Source organism: Myotis brandtii, unplaced genomic scaffold (genome assembly GCF_000412655.1).
Source record: "Myotis brandtii unplaced genomic scaffold, ASM41265v1 scaffold49, whole genome shotgun sequence".
Lineage (NCBI taxonomy): Eukaryota > Metazoa > Chordata > Mammalia > Chiroptera > Vespertilionidae > Myotis > Myotis brandtii.
Window position 1 is genome coordinate 6,923,853 of NW_005368707.1, and position 10,998 is coordinate 6,934,850.

General features: G+C 38.8%; 1 protein-coding gene across 2 annotated transcripts in view; it reads left to right on the forward strand.

Moving 5' to 3' along the window:
* The window catches only part of MCM10 (minichromosome maintenance 10 replication initiation factor), a 39,009-nt gene that overhangs the window by 18,515 nt on the left and 9,496 nt on the right, over positions 1-10,998 (forward strand). For both annotated transcript variants that reach the window (XM_005876580.2, XM_005876581.2), the window contains exons 9-15: positions 1,759-1,875; positions 3,980-4,179; positions 5,471-5,571; positions 6,679-6,789; positions 6,876-6,993; positions 9,106-9,334; positions 10,418-10,562. In XM_005876580.2, the coding sequence (XP_005876642.1) occupies positions 1,759-1,875; positions 3,980-4,179; positions 5,471-5,571; positions 6,679-6,789; positions 6,876-6,993; positions 9,106-9,334; positions 10,418-10,562 (1,021 nt within the window). The remainder of the gene's footprint in view (positions 1-1,758; positions 1,876-3,979; positions 4,180-5,470; positions 5,572-6,678; positions 6,790-6,875; positions 6,994-9,105; positions 9,335-10,417; positions 10,563-10,998) is intronic.

The following is a 10,998-nucleotide window of genomic DNA, read 5'->3' on the forward strand; positions in this document are numbered from 1 at the left end:
AGCTCAGGTCTCCTTAGCTCTCCTTCATAAATTTCCATGGTATATCAAGATGGCAAGGTCTTATAGTTTGATGGTTGAGAGGACTTTGCTCCATTGTATTATGGCCAAAGGTGATCCTGAGTGGGGGGGGGAAAGGATTGAGAAAAGACAGACAAGAGAATGAAACCTAAGTCTCGGTGGGACGCTGCCCCCTGATGAGGAGACAGCGCCAGCCCCCAAAAGCCGTGTCTTTATTTTATAGCAGATGCCACGAGGCAAAGTAGGGGCGTGATCAAGTTGTTTACAGCATTCTCGTGAGTTTCAACCTCACTTAACTACATGCACCCGAACTCTATCACAAGGCACGTGGGGCCACGTGTTCGGACCATAGGTTCAAGCTTACAACTATAGCTGTTGGCTATAATTGTGCTGGGAGGGCCCTGCCCTCCAGCTGGGACTTGCACTTGGCAATGAGAAGACCCTGTCCTTTCATTAGTCCAAGGCTTGAACCTGGCCAAAACACTGTGGCCGCGCCCCACACCATTGATTAGTACAACCATAGTTGCAACTTAGAATCATAGTGAATTTTTACCTTCTTAAGCATCATTAGAGTTTTGGTACTACCCACTGATTCTCTAGTACAGTGGTTCTCAACCTTCCTAATGCCGCGACCCTTTAATACAGTTCCTCATGTTGTGGTGACCCCCAACCATAAAATTATTTTCGTTGCTACTTCATAACTGTAGTTTTGCTACTGTTATGAATCGTAATGTAAATATCTGATGTGCCGAATGTAGTTTCATTGTTACAAATTGAACATAATTAAAGCATAGTGATTAATCACAAAAACAATATGTAATTATATATTGTGTTTTCCGATGGTCTTAGGCAACCACTGTGAAAGGGTCGTTCGACACCCCCCTTGCCCCCCCGCAAAGGGGTCGCGACCCACAGGTTAAGAACCGCTGCTCTAGTAAATTGTAAATCTTAATATGGTGCAAATGGGACATATCATTTCTTCAACTGACCCTGCAAGAAGCTACACTTTAAACTTTGTTGTAGACAGATTATTATTATCAGGAATATTGAGAGACAATGTTTTTTCATTCCTTATTTTCACCAGAGAATAGCAACAAATCTTCACCTATCGGTTCCAATGTGTTTGGCTACAAGTAACAGGAAAACTTCACTATAGTTTCTTTTTACAGTAAACAGTGGGGTTTGTTTTTCTCACATAATTTTTAAAAACCTAGACATAGGCACTGTAGTGATATCAGGACCAATGTCTGCTAGTCTCTCAGCCTTTTCCTCTTGGTCACAAGATGGCTTTGAAGCTCTTGCCATCATCTCTCCATTCAAGGCAGGAACTGAGCCAACCTCCTCTATCTGCTTTTATCAGTAAAGCCAAAGCTTCCCCAATACCTCTGTACCAATCCCAGCTTTTCTCATTGGTCAGAAAGAATATAGTCACATGACCATTGCTATATGTAAGGAGTGCTGGGAAAACTGGGAATATGATCCATTACCTTATACTCAGCCTTTGCCAACCAAAATAAAATCAAGATTTTGATAGCAAAGACACAGGAGAGAATGGATATTGGTAGAGAACTAAATATGTCTTCTACACCTCCCATTTCTAAAACTGTTTTATAGGGCACTGGCTTCAAATTCCTTGAGACTGACTTCTTAACTCACACCAACCATTCTTTTATCCATTCTAGCTGATAAAAGATCATATTTTCATCTGCTTTTAACTCCCATTCCACTTCTTTTCTACAGGTGTGCTTATCTATTGATCATCCTCAAAAGATCTTAATTATGGGTGAAGCTCTTGACTTGGGAACCTGTAAAGCAAAGAAGAAGAATGGAGAACCATGTACACAGACTGTTAATTTGGTTGGTTTCAGCCTTGTTAGGATGTTTTCTGCTAAAGAGAGGAATTAATAGGAATAAATTATAGGTACTTTAGTGGTAACAACCACTTTGGAACTGAGTTTCCTACATAACAGGAAGCATCAAAGTGAGAAAATTGAATGTGTGGTTAATAATTGCCAATTTGAAAAGCTGAGAGTAGGGGAAGGATTTCACCTCTTAGGAAAGTGATCTTTTATTGCCAGCTGACTAGGAGGTATAAGAAACAGAATTTTAGTTCACCCTCAATTCTAAACTTACACCATTCTTTTATCCATTCTTTGTAGGGCCAGAGATCAAACTCTATGATGTAATACACTGCACACCTTAGTTTAGTCTATGCTTACTATACCTTCTCTTAGAGTTTAAAAAAAAAATAGCTTCATTGAGATATAATTCACCTACCATACAATTCGCTTTTTTAAAGTGTACAATTTCATAATTTTTAATATATTCAGAGTTGTGCAACCTTCATCACTATGTAATTTTAGGACATTTTTCAATTACCCCCCTCCCCCCAAAAAAACACCCATACCCATTAGCAGCCACTCCCCATTCTCTTCATCCAGCTCCAGGTAAGCTCTAATCTAACCTCTATCTCTTTGAATTTGCCTGTTCTGGACATTTCATATAGTGCAGCAATTTTCAACCTTTTTCATCTCATGGCACACATAAACTAATTACTAAAATTCTGCGGCAAAACCAAAACATATATTTTTTCCCAATCTTAAAAAAAAGAAAGGCATAATTTTGATTAATTCACACCTGGTTATAATTATGTTGGCTGTTTGTTTTTAATTTATTGGGGTGACTTTGGTTAATATAGGTTTTAGATGTACAATTCTGTAGTACATCATCTGTATATTGCACTGTGTGTTCACTACCCCAAGTCAAGTTTCCTTCCATCACCATTTATCCCACCAATACCCTCTTCTACCTTTCCCAAGCCCCCCATTGCCTCTGGTAATCACCACACTATTGTCATGTCCATGAGGTTTTTTTTCTTTTCTTTTTTGCTTAGTCCCTTCACCACCAACTCCAGCCTCCCAAATTCCTACCCCACCCTTCCCACAACAGCTGTCAGCCTGCTCTCCATCTAGTCCAGCGGTTCTCAACCTGTGGGTCGCGACCCCTTTGGGGGTCGAACGACCCTAAGACCATCGGAAAACACATATAATTACATATTGTTTTTGTGATTAATCACTATGCTTAAATTATGTTCAATTTATAACAATGAAATTGAGGGTCACCACAACATGAGGAACTGTATTAAAGGGTCGCAGCATTAGGAAGGTTGAGAACCACTGTCATAGAGCTTTTTGAAAGGATTAAATGACAGATTTTGGTTGCATCTCGGTTTTTTTCCTCATTCCTGCTTCACAGATGAACTAGTGAGCATTGTTACCTTATCTAAGTGCTCACCCAGTAGAATAATAGTATGCTGTTTCTCTTTTGTTCCTTTCACTGAAGGAACATTTGTCCAAGAGTCAACCAGAAAAAAATAGAAAAATCTCACTAGAAGCCGATTTTGTCTTATTTTTTAAAATTAATTTTTATTGAGGTAAAAATCACATAACATACAATCAACCATTTTAAATGTACACTTCAGTGTTATTTAGTATATTCACTGTTGTGCAACCACTAGCTCTCTAGTTTCAAAACCTTTCATCACCCCATAAAAACATTTCTCATCCCCCTTACCTCCATCTCCTGGTGACCTCTAACCTGCTTCCTGTCTCTAGATTTGCCTGCTCTGGATATGTGATATATGAGGAAGCATACAATATGTTATGTGATCTTTTGTGTCTGACTTCTTTCATTTGGTGTTATTTTGATTGTAGAAAGAGTGCAAAGGGAGTGAACTATATCACTTTTTTTAACCTAATTAGTGCTTTAGTTAGAATTTAAGAGAACTTCTTTCCCCTGTTCACTGCATGACTACACTTTGCAAATGGCTTTGGAGGTCAGTAGGGAGGGCTCTGCACACAGAATGGTGTCTCACAAAGCTGGGAGAAAGGGACCCTGTGGGTGTACATTGTTTTCTGGACTGTTACCCTAATCCTGAGGCAGCCTCTCTTCCTTTTTGCAGAAGGACTGCGAGTACTGTCAGTATCACATCCAGGCCCAGTATAAGAAGCTCAGTGCCAAGCGAGCTGACTTGCAGTCCACCTTCTCCGGAGGACGAATTCCGAAGAAGTTTGCCAGCAAAGGCATCAGTCTGAGAGAACGGCTGTGTCAGGATGGTTTTTACTATGGAGGGGTTTCTTCAGCATCATATGCAGCCTCAGTGTAAGACATTCTTGAGCTGCCTTTGAGACCAGGACCTTGCTTATCTGATAAGAATAAACCTAGTGGTTGTACATTTCTGTAATGGTCCTAGAAGAGTTGTGCAGGTTTTATCTTTAATAGATGAGGGCCTCTTTTATTCCCAGGTAGAAAGAAAAGCCACAGAACAGGGAGAAATTGAGCCATGTCACGATGGTCTTTAACAAAAAACCCATGCTTCCTGTTTGGGTTCTAATGTGAATAGTGGAACTTTGTCAGGGGCTTATTATTTGGTAGTTAAAAGACTGTTAATCATTGTGTTGACATCCTTTAAATCATTTCCCTTATTATGTATGATTAGAGTAAGGTTGCAGACCTCTTAAAATCCATATTTAATTCAGTGAATGAATATGCAGCTTCACAAAGGGGCATGGAAGGCAGGCGTTTGTGGCCTCTTTTCTGGGGATCAGCCTCTACAGAGTCCCTGAGTAGGTGATCGATGATCGTTTCCTTATTGTGAAAAGCACATCTGGGTACGTGATGTCTGTGGACTTGGCACAAGGGAGCTATAGTTGATCCAAGAACAAAGCATAGATTTTGTCCCATGTCCAACAGAAATTAGGCAAGAGGACTCGCACTTCCTGCCTATTTTGTAATATCAAGCTCATTTTTAAATTAGAAATAGTTTCTGTGATTTTCCAAACTGCAAAAAGCAATAAACATTATTTTAAAATATATATGTATGTATATGTTAGCTCCTTGTTATAGCTGCTTCTAGGTGGTTTATATTTTTTCCATATGTATAAATTTTTAGTAATTTAAAATGAAATCATACTGTATCTAGTTAATAACTTTTTTTAACAAAATATTGTTTTCTTTATCAAATATTTACTTGTGGCATTATTTTTAGTGGCTACATAGTATTCTTTTACATGACTGCAATAATTTACACCATTTCCTATGGTTAAACCTTAATGGTGTTTCTGATTTTTAATGTTATAAAGCTTTTGTTAATATCCTGTTTTTTGAATAGTCAATTATTCTAAGATAAATTCCTAGATTTCTTGACTGAAGTGTTGGCATATTTTCTATTTCTTTTGTCAAATTTTCCTTCCAGATGGCCTCAAGCAAATTTGCATGTTGCTGTTTTTCACATCCGTGATACAATGCTTTCACCAGTTATGCTATAGGGTCATGATAGTAAGAGTCTAGTTATATGCTGTTTTGAGAAACTGTGCATACTTCTGTGCCTTCTTCACTTTATCAGAACACTGAAGTTCAATGATTTTCCTTTGGGGGTGACTTGTCATTACAGTGCAGCAGCTGGTGCTCCTAAAAAGAAGATTCAAACCACTCTGACTAATCTGGTCGTGAAGGGCACAGATTTGATCATTCAGGAAACTCAGCAAAAACTCGGTAACTTTGTTTCTCAAAACTACATTTCTTTCTGTTGCTTAAATGTGTAGTCTTTAGGATTAAAAATGGTCACATTTTGTACTCTAAATTATGAGTATCCACTCCTCACTATCTTAGTAATATGGCCTAAGCTGAAGAAATCAAGTTTAGTTGGCAGCATCTTAAGAAAAAACAGCATGTTCATCTTGACTGTGTCTTAGCTTAATATGCTTTTTAAAATTTCTTGATGTATCTGGGTGTAACTCTTAATGTCCAGTATTAGAATCATTAGTATCAGGTTCCTAATCAAACCCATCTGTTTTCTTTCATTAAAACAGATATAGATCAGAAAATGCTGCCTTCACCCTGTACTTGGGGCTTTATTCATTTATTGATTGATTGATTGATTTCAGAGAGGAAAGGAGAAGGAGAAAGAGATAGAAACATCAATGATGAGAGAATCATTGATCAGCTGCCTCCTGCACACCCCCCACTGGGGATCTAGCCCGCAACCCAGGCATGTGCCCTTGGCTGGAATCGAACCCGGGACCCTTCAGTCCGCAGGCCAACGCTCTATCCGCTGAGCCAAGCTGGCTAGGGCGGGGCTCTATTCATTTAACAGCAGTCAGGGCCTAGTGTAGACCCTTATCCATAGTGCATATTCCAGAAATAGTGTATGATGTGACTCCACAGATATGAGTATTCTAATCATTACTCAAAATAAGTTATATTTGCCATCCCCTTGTCCTACTAGTCTGATTAGAGGTTAAGGATCCTTTTTTCTCTTGGTATTCCATCTAGTTCATTTACAAATGACGTAAGTTATGAATGCAGAGTTTAAAAGTAATGTCAGCCCTGGCCTGGCTAGTTTGTCTCAGTGGATAGAGCATCGGCCCGGGGACAGAAGTCCTGGGTTCAATTCTGGTCAAGGGCACATGCCTGGGTTGCAGGCTCAATCCCTAGTAGGGGCATGCAGGAAGCAGCCGATCAGTGATTCTCATCATTGATGTTTCAATCTCTCCCTTCTCTGAAATCAATAAAAATATATTTAAAAAATAAAAGCAATGTCACATAACATCAAAGGGTTTAAATTTCAGATCCTCTAAAGCTGATGTTTGTATATTCCAGGAATAGCCCAGAAGAGCTTGTCTTGCTCTGAGGAATTCAGAGAATTGATGGACTTGCCCACATTTGGAGCCAGAAACTTGAAACAACATTTAGCCAAAGCCAAATCATCAGGTAGAGTCAACTTGTACCTGCTTAGCATTCATATCTGAGTTCCTGCTGCCTCTCAGAATCCCCTCAATCTATGACTTGTGTTTTAGGGATCATGGGAAGCCCAAAACCTGCTTTCCAGTCTATCTCGGCATCAGCCCTCCTGAAGCAACAGAAGCAGCTTATGTTAGAGATGAGGAAGAGGAAATCAGAAGAAATGGAGAAACGGTAAGAGTAACATTTAATATCCCTGCTTGGATAACTCATCTCAGGAATCCTCAAAATATCTTCAGAGATTTCAAAAATGCACTTTACATTTTGGATGGTTGGATATCTTTTTAACTTAAAAAGTGTTAAAATAATTTTGACATAACCTAAATAGATAGCATTTAAAGTTACATATTTCTGACTTATGTTAGTGAATCCTGAGACTGAGTGGTACAGGTTACAGTAATTAATATCACCATGGAAAAGAAAGGACCCTTATCTATAGTGCACATCTGAAAAGGGTTTGGGGAAAGGGGAAAGTATGTTTGGCTCCTGTTTCTTAGTTTGGCACAATTAGGTTTTTAATTACAGGCCACACAATGAGTAGTTTTTGTAGTTGTTGAGGTAAATGACAAAAATGAGGCACTAAAAATGAAGTCATTTTAGAGACAAAATCAAGTGGGAATGAATATGGAAGGTAAATTAATCAAAGATCCTTTTTTTTTTACTTTAAATAAATTTTTATTTTTCAATTACAGTTGACATATATTAGTTTCAGTTATACAATCCAGTGATTAGACATTATATGACTTACTAAGTGATTATCCCAAAGATTCTTTAGCTCAAATTATCTGAATAGTAATAAGATAATAGTAATGGTAATAAGTACGTACAGGTGCTTAACATGTACCTTGAGCACTGTGTTAAGTGTCTCAGCTGTTCCTTACAATAATGATGTGCAGAATGGATATCTATAGAGATATTCATCATGTGCCAACAGATGACATAAGTGTGTGTGTGTGTGTGTGTGTGTACATAAAAATATATGTAGAATTGTGGACCTTGTGGGAAATAAGAGAGCACCTGTCAGTTTAAAGGCATTATAATTTGTAGTTTTTCAGAATTTGACTGAACAAGTTAAACATATCTTTGGGAAGGATGTAATAGGCAATTTGCTGGCAAGAGTAGGTCTGTGGTAGTGACAAGAATAGTGGCCTGGGCCTTAACCGATTTGGCTCAGTAGATAGAGCGTCAGCCTGCGGACTGAAGGGTCCCAGGTTCGATTCTGGTCAAGGGCATGTACCTTGGTTGCAGGCACATCCCCAGTAGGGATATGCAGGAGGCAGCTGTGTCTCTCTCATTGATGTTTCTAACTCTCTATCCCTCTCCCTTCCTCTCTGTAAAAAAATCAATAAAATATATATTTTTAAAAAAATAATATTGGCCTGGGATTACCTTGTACTAATCCTGAGCCTGTCTCTATGAGCAAATGGGTCTTGGGCCTCAGTTTCTTCATATATATGGTGAGAGGTTTGTACTAGATGACTTCTGATTTTTGTTTTTAAATAGCTCTTAATACTGTATGTAAAGTAGTGACCATCGGAATTATAAAACCTATCTGTTGACGACTTCCAAATTTATCACATGAGTTATCTCTTTCCAGTAGAGTAAACTAAAATACAGAGAGATTTGGTAAATTCCTAAAGATCTAGGTGAATTCTTAGACTAATCAGAAGGCTAGGAATATAGTCCATAGCTCACCTTCAGGGCTGTGTTCTATAGACCAGCGGTCGCCAACCTTTTGGACCTCACGGACCACCAGTGGTCCATGGACCACCGGTTGGCGACTGCTGCTATATACAGCACCCACTAGAAAGCTAATTGATAAAAATAGTAATCAGTGCCCTAGCTGGTTTGGCTCAGTGGATAGAGCGTCTGCCTGCGGACTGAGGGGTCCTGGGTTCGATTCCAGCCAAGGGCACATGCCTGGGTTGCGGACTCGATCCCCAGTGGGGGGGCATGCCGGAGGCAGCCGATCGATGATTCTCATCATTGATGTTTCTCTCTCTCCCTCTCCTTTCCTCTCTGAAATCAATAAAATATATTTTTTTAAAAAAATAGTGATCAGTTCTAAATTGGTAAAACAATTAGAGCTATTTCAATGAAAAATCAGACAACTTAGGAGTGAAGAGTTAATGAAACTAGCATTCTTCTTAATAGCATGCTAATCTGAATTATTAACCAAGGAAGGGAAATTTTACTGACAACTACTCATCAGCTGGTGGCCTGCCTGCAGTCTCTCAGTCTATTACTTTGTGCTTGCAAAGTGTGTGATTGCATATTTCTTTAAAGATTTTTACAAAGCTCAAATGAGGTCTCGAGCCCAGCTGTGCCATCGTCTTCTCGACAGCCCCCTCCTCGGTCTCCACCAACAGGGGCCGAGTTCCCCAGGCTGGAAGCAACCCCACCCACACCGGTGCCCAAGCTGGGGCGAGGCATCTCAGAAGGAGATGATGTTCTCTTTTTTGATGAGTCACCACCTCCCAAACCAAAACTGAGTGCTTTAGCAGAAGCCAAAAAGGTAACTGGTATTTGTTTTCTTCAGTGTTTGAATTTGCTTTTCATAGACATAGCTGGAGTTTCTCACTTTATATATCTATGATCAGGAATGACAGCCACGCAGTAGCTATTTATTGATCATGATTGTTAAAGTCAGTGAAATTTTAAATGATAATGATGTCAACATAATGCCATTAATTTAGTCCAAGAAAATTAGCCATTATCTCAACACTTTTTTGTCAGGCTGAAGGAGATAGCCTAGAAGAATATACTGTTTTATAACTGGAGACACTGGCATTAAGGAAAAAAATTCTTGAAATTATTGAGGCAAGATGGTAAAATAGTGGCTTAAAGAATCCTTTAAAAGAAATCTTACACATAATAACCGAGTTGCTCGGATTGAAGTGGAAGTGGAAGTGCTCAAAACCCCACTGCTCAGCATGTTCCACCACTCCCCTTCCTGAGTCACCCTGTCTTGAGTTGTCTTCTCTTTGCTGTAGTAGCAGCAATAACCACATGGAAGGCAAAGGCGAGCTGTAAGCCAAAGCTGTACCTACAGTAATAATAATAATTGCATGTCTTCATCACTGTTACTGTCCCTGTGATAGATGTGCCAATGCTATTTTTTGTGTCCAAGTGTGTGTTTCACATGCATTAACTCATTTCATTTATACAACCTTCAAAGATAGGGAAGTGCTATTATCCCTGTTTTAGAAATGTAGAAACTGAGGCTGAACAATTATGTAACTAAGGTTACAATCCAGTAAGTGACAGAGCTGGAATTATATCCTAATTCTGTCTGATTCTAAAACAAATTTCCAAAATGTTTATGTGGTTCCTCTAGGGGTCTAGAACCCTATAGACTAGCTGATGTTAAACTTACAATATTTAAATAAGCTGAGACTTCATTTACTAAGTTATAAGACCTGTTTCCCATACTTTTAAATTTTAATAATAGTAGTAATGTTAAATAAAATGAAGATATTTTGCCAATTTATATTTGAGAGCTGCCAGAATTCATTGGTTAATAACTGGAAAGGGATATGGAGCTACAAATGCCTATCTCATTGTTTAGATTTTTATCTCCCTCTCCTCTTTTTTCTAGTTAGCTGCTATATCCAAATTAAGGGCAAAAGGCCAAATTCTTTCAAAAACAGACCCAAACAGCATTAAAAAGAAGAAAAACTACCCCGAGGATGTCCTGGAAGTGAAGGCACGTGTAGAAAAGAATACCACATTCTCTCCGCAAGGTACTGCAGATTTCAGAGTTCACAGTAAAAGAGAAGGAAGTGTTTAAGCCATAACCAGCATTTCTGATATCAAGTTATTATTTTACTTCAGTTTACCTCTAGGTAGAATACCTAAATAGAATTTCCACAACTGGAACTGTTTGTTTTTTATAATTGCATTAAACTGAAAGTATGCACTATTTGAAAACTTGAATAAAGGATTACTCATTGGATCTTTGCATGTATATATTAATATAAAGGTTTACTTTGAAAGAAGTAGAATTCCTTTGTTTAGAATTGCCCTATTTTTATTTTATTTTTTTGTTAATCCTCACTCAAGGATATTTTTTCCATTGATTTTTAGACAGAGTGGAGGAGAGGGATGGAGAGAGAGAGAGAGAGAGAAAGAGAGAGAGAGAGAGAGAGAGGAGAGGGGGGGGGGGGGGGGGGGGGGGGG